This window comes from Salvelinus fontinalis, unplaced genomic scaffold, assembly GCF_029448725.1.
Source record: "Salvelinus fontinalis isolate EN_2023a unplaced genomic scaffold, ASM2944872v1 scaffold_0367, whole genome shotgun sequence".
Classification (NCBI taxonomy): Eukaryota; Metazoa; Chordata; class Actinopteri; order Salmoniformes; family Salmonidae; genus Salvelinus; species Salvelinus fontinalis.
In genome coordinates this window covers 80992-95832 of record NW_026600576.1, presented here as the reverse complement: position 1 = coordinate 95832, position 14841 = coordinate 80992, and the positions used below count along the sequence as shown (strand labels likewise).

Below are 14841 nucleotides of genomic sequence, written 5' to 3'. Positions count from 1 at the left end.
TGAATCAAGATGCGCTGTATTCCAACTGTAAAGAATTAGAAGATCGATACAATTTCATAGTGTAATAGAGAAGTCAGTGATTATTATTTGATTTTTTTTTGCTATAAAATGGTCTAAAGCATCACTTCCCTTTTACAGTTCTAAAAATGTCACAGAGCTTCTTGTTAATTGCTTTTAATGTAAGTATCATTGGTTAATTTGTTTTAAGTATAAATAGTTACCAAGTATTAAGTTGAAAAGGCACTGAAAATCTATAATTTACAAGACAAAGATTTCAAAAACAGTACAGCAAATAAGGTGTCTGACAATCTCATTGTGAAATATTCTAAGCATAGCTCCCCAGTCAAAAGCATTCAATAGGGATCACCCCATACTGCCAAAAGAGAGGATGGGAGAGATGTCTCCTATTTCTCCCCATTCTTGTGCAAAGCAGACTGGGCAGGTTCCGGGGGGATTATTATAGGCTACATCTCACTAGCTTCTCTCCATCCCCCACTGAACCACAACACTGTCTTGTGGATCCCCAGCTCAGATGGCCTTGGTAGTGTAAAGCCCTTTGTGTCTGAAGTGAGGCATGCTCCTAACCCTCTGGGCCCTGTCAGCCCTCTCTTCCAGTGCCTTCTCCACGTCTTCCGACACCGTCTTCAGCTCGCCCTCCCCCCTGGTCGAGGTCAGGCCCACTGTGCTGCCAAAGGGGTTAATTTTGATGCGCGACTTGAAGTTCATGAGAGACATGCTCATGGCCCGCTTGTTGTTCCACTGGCGCGAGAGCCGCTGTGCCTCCTGCTCCTCCCTCAGGCGGTCCAGGGCCTCGAGGATGACAGAGCGGAAAAGGGCCGACACCTCCTGCATCTCTGGCTCGTTCTCAGTCACCACCTGGCGGAACCTGGACGTCAGGTAGGGAACAAGGAAAGAGAGAGAAGTCACATCAGTCTCAGCTGGGGTTGCAAAATTCCTCGAACTCTCCATATATTCCCTGGTTTTCCTGAAATCCTGGCTGGAAAATTACGGATTTCCTGCTTATTCCCTCCTGATTTCGGGGAAACCAGGGAATTTATTGAAAGATCCATGAATTTTGAAACCCTGAACCCTCAGCTATGTGTGACTGGTCGGGTTTCGAACACAAGTTTCCTTTGCGCTACATGACTGTTAGGTTAGCCCCCTGAGCTCCAGCCAAGGAATTAACTCAGGGAGCCAACGCAGGTCTTCATGTTGCTGGCCAGGGTTCAAATCCGGGTATCTTGCACACCACAATACTTTTTAAGGCCACTGAGCTAAAGCCTAGGCATTGATACAAGGAGCCAACACAAGTCTTCAAGCTCAAGTACTCATCACGCGAGCATGGTTCCCAACCAGCCCCAATACACATGCATCTGGATTGATGTTTCATCTGTGGATTTTAAAATGGTACAAACCAAGAGACCTTTAGCCACCCGCTATAATCAATAGCTTTGTTTCACTTTGCCTGGTTATAGTTTCAGGGGAAAAACTGTGTGCGCATTCCACTTTTACTCATGGAGGGGTCAAAGGAGCGTACATTTGAAACGCTTGGGAAGGGGATGAGCGCGGGCTATTCCACTCACCAGCTTATACCATTCTCACTGTACCACCACAACATGTGCTATCACTAATGCACGAGAAAAACATTTCTTCCAAAAAAGCCTATTATATAGGTAACTTCCAAAATAAAGGAAACACCAACATTAAGTGTTTTAGCAGGGTGTTAATAGGGCGTTAGGCCACCACGAGCCGCCAGAAAAGCTTTAATGCGCCTTGGCATAGAAGTGTCTGGAACTCTATTGAGGGATGCGACACCATTCTTCAATGAGAAATTCCATAATTTGGTGTTTTGTTTATGGTGGTGGAAAAAACTCTCAGGCACTGCTCCAGAATCTCCCATAATTGTTCAATTGGGTTGAGATCTGGTGACTGAGACACACGCACACACACAAACACACACACACACACCCTTTAAACCCGTTATGCTACTTTGCGACCCATCTTTCAAAGTCATTGAGATCTCTTCTTCTAGCCATGGAAGCCAAAATAATGGTCAACTGGGCATTTTTATACATGACCATAAGCATGATGGGATGTTAATTGCTTAATAAACTCAGAAAACCACACCTGTATTGAAAGCATGTGCTTCCATATACTTTGCATCCCTAATTCTCTCAAGTGTTTCCTTTATTTTGGCAGACCTGTATATCGGAAGAGCTTCTCTGCTTTTCCCCATGCTTTTGTGACATCAGTGCTCTCGAGTCCCTTGCCCATCAGCCAGTATAGCAGGTAGATAGCTAATGATGGCCCCTCTGTCTGCATGAACAGCAGGGCAGGGGGAGAGACAAGAAGGCCTGCCAACTAAAGCCACTTACTCCCCTCAAGACAAGGCTGATAAGTTCTTAGGATGCCTTTAAATAGACCAGCCCCCACCGGCCCTTTACTCCTGTTGATTTGGCCGATTGGGCTCCAGTGTTTTCTGTTCTCTCCACCAACTCACTCTCTGACTGCTTTTTCAATATTAATGTGGGTAAATTTTCTCTCCACAGAAGGAAAATCACCATCAAATATCTTAACTGTATCTCAACAGCTACTGTACATTATACTGCACGTCAAATGTGTTTTACAATGGTCCAGGAATAATGATCCTCTGCACATGGTATAAAACCAGTGGGAGTTGATTAACCAGAAACCACCTCTCATTCCCCAATGGGCTTACTTCCAGTACCTGTGGTTAATATTCAATTATCACCTGACTGAGCCCTCGGATAACACCTAGGTCAGTACCACCTTTCCACATATGGATCAACTAGCACCAACTAACAATTAGTGCAAGACACCTGAGACAACCAATCGATAGCTTCACCTTTCTCAATTTGAACTGCTTTGTGCTGAGCAGGGTAGTGTTACTTTGGCATCAAATGGACTAAAACGGGAAGGGACTACCTAGAGTTGTTAAATAAGAAATGCTCACTTTAGTTTTCCATTGCATGCCCTACTGAACACAACCTTGGTCAGAGGGTTGGTTCAGGGAGTAAGAGGGTAATCTATCATGAGAACACCATCGAATCAATGGGGGTCAAGGGTTGGATAGATAACTTGACCAGACGGCCAGTGTAGATTATATGGTTAAGTTAAGAAACAAATAAGGTCAAGACAAGGGTTCTTCACCTCAGTATGACAGTTCCACAGTAGGACGGATGCACCTTGGAGCACAGGTCCTCCAGGCCCAGCCTCTCGCCAGCCGACACATTGTAGGTGTTGCGTGGCGTGTTGACCAGCCAGGTGTAGTCCACGCCTGTCTGAAGGCGCCGATACTCGTTGTCCCTCTCACGCTGCGTCCTCTCTGCCTCCTTCAGCTGCCAGCTGAGCTCCAGCATCAGGGTGTCTGTGACAACGTAAGATGGGTCCCGCCGTGGACTCCGGTAGTCCGGCTCGCTGCTCCAACCGAACCACGAGGCCATCACCGCTGTTGCCTTGTCCCCCTTTTACCCTGTGCTTGCATGGGACGAACCAGAGCGTAAGAAGAGAACATGGCAGAATTCAGTACATGGCATACAGTGCATTTGGGAAGTTTTCAGACCCCTTGACTTTTTTCACATTTTGTTACGTTACAGCCTTATTCTGAATTTTTTTTTTTTTTTATGGAAATGTCATCAATCTACACACGATACCCCATAATGACAAAGCGGGAAACAGAAATACCGTATATAAATAAGTATTCAGACTCTTTGCTATAAGCCTTGAAATTGTGCTCAGGTGCATCCTGTTTCCATTGATCATCCTTGAAATGTTTCTACAACTTTGTTGGAGTCCACCTGTAGTAAATTCAATTGATTGGACATGATTTGAAAAGGCACACACATTTCTATATAAGGTCCCACAGTTGACAGTGCATGTCAGAGCTAAAACCAAGCCATGAGGTCAAAGGAATTGTCCGTAGAGCTCCGAGAAAGGATTGTGTCGAGGCACAGATCTGAGGAAGGGTACCAGAGCATTTCTGCAGCATTGAAGGACCCCAAGAACACAGTGGCCTCCATCATTCTTAAATGGAAGAAGTTTGGAATCACCAAGACTCTTCCTAGTCCACCTGGCCAAACTGAGCAATCGGGGGAGATGGGCCTTGGTCAGGGAGGTGACCAAGAACCCGATGGTCACTCTGCAGAGAAAAATAGCTTGTAACGTCATACCCAAGAAGACTTGAGACTGTAATCGCTGCCAAAGGTGCTTCAACAAAGTACTGTTTAAAGAGTTTGAATACTTATATAAATGTGATATTTCCGTTTATTTTTTATTTTTATATATATTAGCAAAAATGTCTAAAAATCTGTTTTTGCTTTGTCATTATGATGTATTGTGTGTAGATTGATGAGGTTAAAAAATTTGTTTTTCCAATTTAGAATAAGGCTGTAACGTAACAATGACAAAGTCAAGGGGCTTGAATACTTTCCTAATGCACTGTAATTCTTTGCCCCCTCACCAAAAGAAAAGTATACTGTGTTTTCTAGGTTGTGGTATGGATTGTTTGTCTGAAAGGGTTGCTTTTGTGCAATGACGTTTTCTCAGTATACTGTATCTTTGATGAACCAGGTCAACTAAATGGAAATGGCACTGTACTGAAATACATTGCATAATTTTTATCTTAATTTTAATCCTAATCTTATAATCTTATATTTTGTATAAGAGAGGATTGTTAGTAATTTCTTGATATCGCTGGATAGATTGGGTGAATATCTAGATAGTCTGTTTAGCCTGGGTTGCAGTCAGTGTTTAGCCTGGATCAGCAGTTTTTTTGACAACAGTTTGGAAGCTGTCTCCCCCGGACAGGCTGTTATCACAGATTTAAAAAATATCCCCAAAGGGGAACAACACAGAGATAGTTGTATCTCACACACACACACTCCTGTTATTCAGGTGTCTGTACAAGCAAAAGCCCATAATATCCCTTCACATCCACTATCATTGTGTTTGTGTTCCAAATGGCACCATATTCCCTACATAGTGCACTACTTCATGGATCAATCACAACCAAAGTTGCTTACTTCCAATTCATGTCAAACTCTTCAGGGTTGCCATGTCCATTAAAACTGAGGAGGTCAGGTTATACATTTGTACAATGAAAATACATAAGGAATTGTTTGTTATACGCATAATTAATCGAAATATAAGGAATTTGGCCATCAGTACCACTTCAAAAAAAGTATGTGCACTGTGTCGGCTTGATTTTTTCTTCTAGTTTTTTGGGGGGAGATTTTGATAACAACGTATCAAAATTTGTGTTGGTTTTGTTTTGTAAGTCATGTAGATTAAGAGTGTGTTTACAAACATATGCTTCAGTGGCGTATTGGACAGAGAGAGACAGCATGAGATAAATCCAATCATGTACACTGAACAAAAATATAAACGCAACATGTAAAGTGTTGGTCCCGTATTTCATGAGCTGAAATATAAGATCCCAGAAATGTTCCATTCACACAAAAAGTTTATTTCTCTCAAATTCTGTGCACACGTTTGTTTACATCCGTGATGGCGAGCATTTCTCCTTTGCCAAGATAATCCATTCACCTGACAGGAGTGGCATATAAAGAAGCTGATTACACAGAATGATCATTTAACAGGTGCACCTTGTTGCACCTTGTGGACAATAACAGGTACACCTTGTGGACAATAAAAGGCCACTCTAAAATGTGCAGTTTTGTCACACAACACAATGCCACAGATGTCTCAAGTTTTGAGGGAGTGTGCAATTGACATGCTGACTGCAGGAATGTCCACCAGAGCTCTTGCCAGAGAATTCAATGTTAATTTCTCTACCATAAGCCGCCCCAAGCGTCGTTATAGACAATTAGGCAGTTACTTCCCACCGGTCTCACAACCACAGACCACGTATGTGGCGTCGTGTGGGCGAGTGGTTTGCTGATGTCAACATTGTGAACAGAGTGGTGGCGGTGGGGTTATGGTATGGGCAGTCATAAGCTATGGACAGACAACAAATACAATTGCATTTTATCGATGGCAGTTTGAATGCACAGATCTACTTCGACGAGATCCTGAGGCCTATTGTCGTGCCATTCATCCGCTGGCATCACTTCATGGTTCAGCATTATAATGCCCGGCCCCATGTTGCAAGGATCTATACATAATTCCTGGAAGGTGAAAATGCCCCAGTTCTTCCATGGCCTGCATACACACCAGACATGTCACCCGTTGATCATGTTTGGGGTGCTCTGTACTGACATGTACAACATTATGTTATCCAACAGCATGTTATCCAACAATATCCAGGAACTTCGCACACCCATTGAAGTGTGGGACAACATACCACAGGCCACAATCAACAGCCTGATCAACTCTCTGCGAAGGGGATGTGTCGCGCTGCAAATGGTGGTCACACCAGATGACTGGTTTTCTGATCCACGCACCTACCTACTTTTTTTAAAAGGTATGTGTGACCAACAGATGCATATCTGTATTCCCATATGTATGTGAAATCCATAGATCTGGGCCTAATGAATTTATTTCAATTGACTGATTTACTTATATGAACTGTAACTAAGTAAAATCTTTGAAATTGCTGCATTTTGCATTTATATTTTTGTTCCTTATATATAAACCCTGGATTACTGATGCTATGTATTGGTCATTGAGAGGCTTTGAAGCCACCGGTTGACCGTATTGGCACACCCCAGTAGGCGCAGTCCTCCATAGGAATTAATGGAATTTTACAGTATTTCAATAAAATGTATAAGTATTTTTGTTGTTGTAGTGGGGACAGTAATATTAGTCATCTCAAAAAATTATACTTTAAGGAAAATGTTTTTATATATTTAAAAAAATATCTATTTGTATGTTTAGCTCACATAATATAATTTAAAGGTGCAATATGCAGAAATCGTTCTGCCATTTCCTAGTTGCTAAAATTGGAATAGTTCCACCTTATTTCAATTTATGTGACAAAACAAGTAGTCACTGCGTAGAGAATCATTGTACCATCTAAACTGCTGTGAAATATTTTTCCATAAACACAAATTTTTTATTTTCAGTTGTTTGAAGCTGGTTTACAAAACCAAAAGTAAAATACTAAAAAGCGAAACGTACAAATGAGAAGCATAGAAATAGCACACATAGAACATATCTACCTGTTGCTTATATGCCTCATTCGTCCTGATCTTTACACTCATAAGATCTGATCAAAATCAGTTCACAATGCCTCTTTTAATCGTCTACACCTGTCTGAAAATGTGGGCATTCTCAGATTGTGAACATGATCCGGACACAGGTTACATGTCAGCACCAGCTATAAACACGGCTAATAATGTACTAATTAGCTCAAACACATGGAATTTTCTAGTTAATAGGCTTGCCTGTTATTTAATTGTCATGCAATTGTAGGTAGGTGCTATTAGATATAAGGTTAAAGATGTTCTCGTCTAATGTATAGTGCTTCTTTCTCAGACAGGAAATTCATACAACAAATACATTTATGTGACTATATTTCCCACTTTTAACACCCTGACTACCAGAAATCTCACTTGACACACAGTATTGTAGTCCATAGTGCTACTACAAATTTCCCCTTGAACTAAAACAAAGCATTTGATGAATAAACTCTGCTTACCTTAACTCTTGTTAGTCTCGGGACCTATAGCAGGAAGTGAATTCACAGTGGAGTGAATATATGATAAGCCCTTGGACCAAAAGACGGATGTAGAGACAGAGAGAGATGTTAGTGAAAGACGTATTTCTGTCGGTCGCACGGGACTCTGATACTTCACAAGCAGGAGGGGGATTATCTGAGCACACACACTCTTAACCGGTCTTATACAGTAACCCCCACCCCTTTCTCTCACACACACACACACACACACACACACACACACACACACACACACACACACACACACACACACACACACACACACACACACACACACACACACACACACACACACACACACACCCCCGGGAGGCCTGGCCTGTTGTTTCTTGTTCCAGGAGGTTGGGGGCACTGTCTCAAAGGGAAACAGCGGATCACAGCTCCTGATGAGGTGCTTGGTGAAGCCTCTTAAGCCTCTTTGGCAACTCCCTGTTGCCATAGCGATGCTCCTAAGCCTATTTGGCCTCAATAAGCTCTATCAGCTGAGAGGGAGGCAGAGAGATAAAAGGAGGGGGAAGAGAGAGAGATGACATGACAGCTTACTGATGGGTCGACCCAGACGCCTTTTAATAGCCCCTTGGAAGACTACAGTGCCCATTTTTGGCACTGGTAATTACTGATAATATGTTTACATTACTTATTTTATTAATCTCCCACCCTTTTATAAGTCAGAACAAAAAAAGACAGTTATAGGACACTGAGGCTTCTCTGAATATACGCCTCTCTTGCTCTATCCAGTGGTTGGCTGCATCATTACAATACAGAAAATTCAGCTCATTGCTATGTCACGTCAAAGGGGCGGTCCTTAGAAAAGCTGCTACAATGACAGCCTACCCCAGCCAAGCCCTAACGTGGACAACGCTGGGCCAATTGTGCACCGACCTATGGGACTCCCAATCACAGCCGGTTGTGATACAGCCTGGAATCAAACCAGGTTTGTAGTGACACCTCTAGCACTGAGATGCAATGCCTTTGACCGCTGCGCCACTTGGGAGCCCCAAAACATTCTGACAGGCACAAAACATCCGTAAGAATCGATTTCGTACTATTAGCCACTCCTCTATTTTCTTGAATCAAGAAATTACAAATTTGACATATGAGCCTAACTGATCATCATGCTTTACTACTGCAAGTTAAACATTTCAGAATGTCCTAAAAGAGCCACAAGATGGCGCTTTCTTACTACAAAATCCTCCTCTGTGAACAATTTAAAACTGAATGACAATGATTAACAAAAATTCAGTCAATAACCCCCAGATTCTTTGGGATGCTACCAAAGGTTTTATAAAAAATTATGCAACCGCATTTGTATCTCGGTTGAATACATCACAATTTAAGAAGATTTCAGAATTGGAAATATTGTTAACTGCGTTCTCAGCAAACACTCTTTACAGACCAGGTAGCTATTATTCTTTCCAAAGTCAAGACAGAACTTAATTCATTGATAAGACAGAGAGCAGAATTTGCCATCCATCGAGCTAGACTCAACCATTTCGTCCATGGTAATTGTCCTAGTTGTTTACTGGCCAACAAGCTATGCCGTAATGATCAATTAGCTGATATAGCAATTATTGAATCTGAAACAGGGGAATTACTATCAGAACAAAACATTTATCAATAAAGATCCTCCCGCTTATATAAAGAACTGTACAATTTTGATTGTAAGTCCACACCAATCCAGACTAAGTCCTTTATAAAGTATGAAACACACAGAGAATCTCACTGCTGACTGCTGATAGATTCTTATCACAGTGGGAAACAGTCCTTCTCTTGTTAGAACAAAAGCGGTGCCTGCTGGGTGCCAAACCGGCAGTGACGAACCTACCGATTCTACTTGCAACGCTTGAGAGCACTAACTTCATTGTGGGGGAGCCAACAATTTAAAAACTTTTTTTAATGTCATTTTCTTCGTAGGCTACAAGCACAGATAAGCCAGTCACACTTCATATGCAATGGGATGGTATGTGCACAGACGCAATGCGCACAACACAAAATACTTCCTCCAAGCTAGCTAACCACTGAATTTATATTATAATTCAATCACAATGGATTAATATGTTGCGCTTGCTAGTGAAAATGCTAACGTGGCTAGCTAAACATTTGACTCTGTGCTGGCACTGGTAGTATGGGGTTATGGACAGTTAATGAAATAGTTTCTTTGTTATCTTTGCTAGGTAGTTATTTAGTTGTGGCCATCAAGCTAATGATACAAGGCTTTCTACAAAATTGCAACATTAGCGCAGATAGCTTGGAATCTAGACTATAAGCAATACACACGGATATGCACTGCAAAACAAAGCTACTGCCACTTTCTCGTTTGAAGTATTTTAACAAGAGTGGCTGACGACTTCCAAGATCTTTGCTGTGTGAACACAAAAGAGATTGACTTCCAACACTCTGTTCAGAGGTGCTGTCGGCAAGTACTGTCGGCAGGCAAATGTTTGACAATCCTACTGTAACGGTGTATGAGATTTAAAATAATTAATAAGAACTCCTCCTATCTCAAAAGAGGAAGCCCCTCGCTGGGATCCCAAATCTCTCTAAATTAACTAAAAAGAGCATTGGATATTAATTAAAGCAAATCACCTGGCTGGGACAGTATTCCTCCTGAGGTCTATTGTTTTCTTTTTTTATCAACTAGGTCCACTATGGCTCTTACAAAGCCGTTCACAAAGGTTCATTTGGGAGATGTAAATACGGCACTGATTTCACTTTTATAAAATAAAGGTAAGGATGCCACCCAGTGTTCTCACAGTGATAAACACAGAAATGCAACTGTTTTCCAAAAGGTTGTTGTCCCGTCTCGAGACTTACAACCCAAAGTGGGTTTGTTCAAAAACGTTTATCCTCGGATAACCTCCGTTCAATATTACATATCTTAGACTCTTCATCAGAAACAACAGCTCCTTTGGCTGTATTTTCTCTCGATGCAGGAAAAGCTTTTGATAGACTAGAATGGTCATACACTACATGACCAAAAGTATGTAGACACGTCGAACATCTCATTCCAAAATCATGGGCATTAAAATGGAGTTGGTCCCACCTTTGCTCCTATAACAGCCTCCACCCTTCTGGGAAGGCTTTCCACTAGATGTTGGAACATTGCTGTGGGTACTTGCTTCCATTCAGCCACAAGAGCTTAGTGAGGTCTGGCACTTAGGTTGGGTGATTAGGCCTGGCTCGCAGTCGGCGTTCCAATTCATCCATAAGGAGTTCGATGGAGTTGAGGTCAGGGCTCTGTGCAGGCCAGTCAAGTTCTTCCACACTGATCTCGACAAACTATTTCTGTATGAACGTCGCTTTGTGCATGGGGGCATTGTCATGCTGAAACAGAAAAGGGCCTTCCCCAAACTGTTGCCACAAAGAAGCACAGAAGTTTGTTGGTAATGTGGACACCAAGGAACCGTTATTCCTCCTCCACCAAACTTTACAGTTGGCACTATGCATTCGGCCATATTCCTGGCATCTGCCAAACCCAGATTTGCCAGATGGTGAGGCGTCATTCATCACTTCAGAGAACGCGTTTCCACTGCTCCAGAGTCCATTGGAAGTAAGCTTTAAACCACTCCAGCCGACGCTTGGCATTGTGCTTGGTGAACTTAAGCTTGTGTGTGGCTGCTCAGCTTGTTGCTTCCAGAGTCAGTTTTCTTCCAGAGGCAGTTTGGAACTCGACAGTGAGTGTTGCAACCGAGGACAGACAATTTTTATGTGTTTCAGCACTCAGCAGTCCCGTTCTGTGAGCTTGTGTGGTCTACCACTTTGCAGCGCTCCTAGATGTTTCCACTTCACAATAACAGCACTTACAGTTGACCTGGGAAGCTCTAGCAGGGCAGAAATTTGATGAACTGACTTGTTGGAAAGGTGTCATCTTATGATATTTTGAAAGAGGAAGCAAAATATTTTAAGCGTGTTTTTTTTCAGTCTCCTCCATTTCCACTGAATGATGTTAACTGTAAGGATTTCTTTCCTAATAATAATAGTAATAATAATGTAAAATTAACACATTTACAGAAAGACCTGTGTGAAGGCCAACTTACAGAAGAGGTACTTTTTGAGGCAATAAAATCTTTTCAGTCTGGAAATACACCAGGGCTTGATGGTATACCAGTATAGGTATATCAGACCACTTTTGATGTACTCAAATATCCATTTTAGCATGTTTTAATTACTCTTATAAAAATGGTAGACTTTCAGGTACTCAACAATAAGGTCTGATTTCATTACTACTAAAACAGGACCCAGGTGGTAAGTATAAAGATCCAGTCCATTTAAAAAACTGGAGGCCTCGAACACTTCAATGTTGTGATGCGAAAATCCTGGCGAAATGCACAGCATTTAGAATAAGAAATGTTATACCAGATATTGTTCATCCTGATCAGACATGTTTTTTACATGGACGATATATTGGAGATAATATATGACAATTACTTGAAACAATTGAACATTATGAAACATTGAAGATACCAGGTCTGGTCTTCATAGCAGATTTTGAAAATGCGTTTGATAAAGTAAGATTAAAATTTATATATAAATGCCTGGAATACTTTTGGTGAATCTCTTATTCAATGGGTTAAAGTTATGTACAGTAACCACAGATGTAAAATAGTAAACAATGGTTACTTCTCAGAAAGTATTGAGCTTTTAAGAGGAGTAAAACAAGGCTGTCTGTTGTCTCCATATCTATTTATTATGGCCATTGAAATGCTAGCTATTAAAATTAGATTCAACAAGAACATCAAGGGGTTAGAAATCTAGGGGATAAAAACAAAAGTGTCAATGTATGCTGATGACTCTAGTTTTTTCTTAAGTCCACAATCTGGATCCCTGCACAGTCTCATTGAAGATCTAGATCACTTTTCTAGCCTCTCTGGATTAAAACCCAATTATGACAAGTGTACCATATAATGTATTGGATCGTTAAAAATACAGTTTACACTACCTTGTAGTTTACCAATAAAATGGGCGGATGGTGAAATAGACATACTTGGTATTCACATCTCAAAAATTAATTTATTATTTTTAATTTCAATAGAAAGTTAGCAAAAACAGTTTACTTACTTATTTACTTACTCCAGATGATTCGGTTTTAAAATCATATGAGCAAAAAATATTTCATTTTATTTGGAATGCTAAACCAGACAAAATTAAACGTGCCTATTTATATAATGAATATGAGTTTCAGGGGCTAAAATGATTCAATATTAAAGCTCTAAACCTCTCACTAAAAGCTTCACTCATACATAAGTTATACTTAAACCCAAAATGGTTCTCCAGTAGATTATTAAGAAAAGCTCATCCTTTGTTCAGAAATGGCTTTTTTGCCTTCAAAACAGATTACAGCTTCTCATTTCCGACTAATTGAAAATGTACTTTTGTTTAAAGTATCGCCCTTTCTTTAACAACCCATACAAAGCTGGTTACAATTTCAGTTTTATCCTCCAGAAAAGATAGAACAAATATTACAACAAGTGTTATGGTTAAACGCAAATATATGGATTAATAAAAAACATTCTTCATGGATTTTTTTTTTTTTTTTTAATTATATTTATTAATGATATTATGAATAGAAATGGATGAGTTATGTCACATATGCATTTATCGAAAATATATGGGAATATCTGCTCAATCCAAATTTACAACCAACTGATTGCAGCACTACCACAAAAATGGAGGAGGCAAGTGGAAAAGGGAGACGGTAGGGAAGTTGTTTGCCTGCCATGTATTAAAGATACAAATTGGCTGAAAGGAAATGGCATATATAGAAAAATATACCAGTTTCATCTGAGGACAAAAATGTTGACAGCTGTGCCAAACAGGTTGCAAAATAAATGGTAGGAGATTTTCAATGTACCAATTCCATTGCACATGGTTTATGAACTGGTACAAAAAACTACACTTGACTCAATACTTAGAGTTTTTCAATTTCAATTATTATATACAATTCTTGCCACCAACAGAATGCTATATATACAACAATCTCAGCTCTGTAGATTTTGTTGCGAAGAGACAGAATCAATAGATCCCTTATTCTGGTATTGCCCTTATGTAGCTTGTTTCTGGTCACAGGTCCAGGAATGGTTAAACAATCACAACATGCACTTAAAATTAACCTTACAAATAGCAGTGTTGGGCAATCTGGAAAGCCATAGCCAATCAATAAATAATATAATAATACTCGTAGAAAAGGTTTTCATCTTCAGCTCACAATCTGTGGATATAATACGATTACAAAGATTCAAACGTTTATTAAACATCACTGCACAATTGAAAAATATATGGCACATGGAAACAAAACAAGGGCGGCCTATGGTGGTAGGTGGGATGGGCTGAGAGTGGCTGAGGGTTGGGATTAAAGAGTTTGTATGGTAATGTATTGTTGTTATATATAAAAGTACCATGTATGTAAAATGTATAGGTAAAATGTATATGTAGCAAAAAGCTGTAAACAAACAGATATTTGTCTTACGAAGAGTGGAGGGGTAAAAAAAAAGGGAGCATCCTATGACGGTGCCACGATTAAAGTCACTGAGCTCTTCAGTAAGGCCATTATACTGTCAATGTTTGTCTATGGAGATTGCATGTCTGTGTGCTCGATTTTATACACCTGTCAGCAACAGGTGGGGCTGAAATAGACAAATCCATAAATTTTAAGTAGTCACCTGAACCCCAAAGGGCTGCACATTTTCTTTTTATTCCCCTAGCCCTACGAAGCTGATTCAAATAATCAACTAATCATCAAGCTTTGTTCATGTGAATCAGCTGTGTAGTGTTAGGACAAAAACCCAAAAACCCAAGCACACCAAGTTTGGGAAACGCTGCCCTGCCCCACTCCAGTCAAAAGAATCTCTGCGAACGTTCGATTCCATTCATTTGCTATGGGCTCGCGCTAGTGTTCCCGCTTAGCCAACGTTCTTATTAGGCCGTTTTTCAGCCTTGGGTGAATTTTGACTCGTTCTATTGTCCAGCCTGTAGCTAGCCAGAGCGAATTTACAAAAGCACCCGCATGTCCATTGAGGAAGCACAACGACATGTAGCTAAAATAAGAATGACGAGAATAATCAATCAATCAAATTGTCAGCCAACATAACGTGTAAGGTAACTAATTTGAACTAATTTGACCATTACATTGGTCGTTAGGGCAAATCTGGTCTGTGATGGGATGGGGGGAGTGGGGGGGGGTTCAC

At 40.7% G+C, this 14841-nt stretch overlaps 1 protein-coding gene across 4 annotated transcripts in view; it reads right to left on the bottom strand.

Annotated features, from left to right (window-relative positions):
* Positions 1 to 14841, bottom strand: part of LOC129845786 (protein RD3-like) — a 91997-nt gene continuing 77156 nt past the window's right edge. Inside the window, exons 1-3 of one of the 4 annotated variants that reach the window (XM_055913704.1) lie at positions 7619 to 13209; positions 3172 to 3498; positions 1 to 886 (exon numbers count right to left, since the gene is read on the bottom strand). In XM_055913704.1, coding sequence (XP_055769679.1) covers positions 529 to 886; positions 3172 to 3464 — 651 coding nt within the window. In that variant the 5' untranslated portion in view covers positions 3465 to 3498; positions 7619 to 13209 and the 3' untranslated portion in view covers positions 1 to 528. Of the gene's footprint in view, positions 887 to 3171; positions 3499 to 7618; positions 13210 to 14841 lie in introns of those variants that run through there. The other 3 variants (XM_055913703.1, XM_055913702.1, XM_055913701.1) reach the window with 3 other exon arrangements.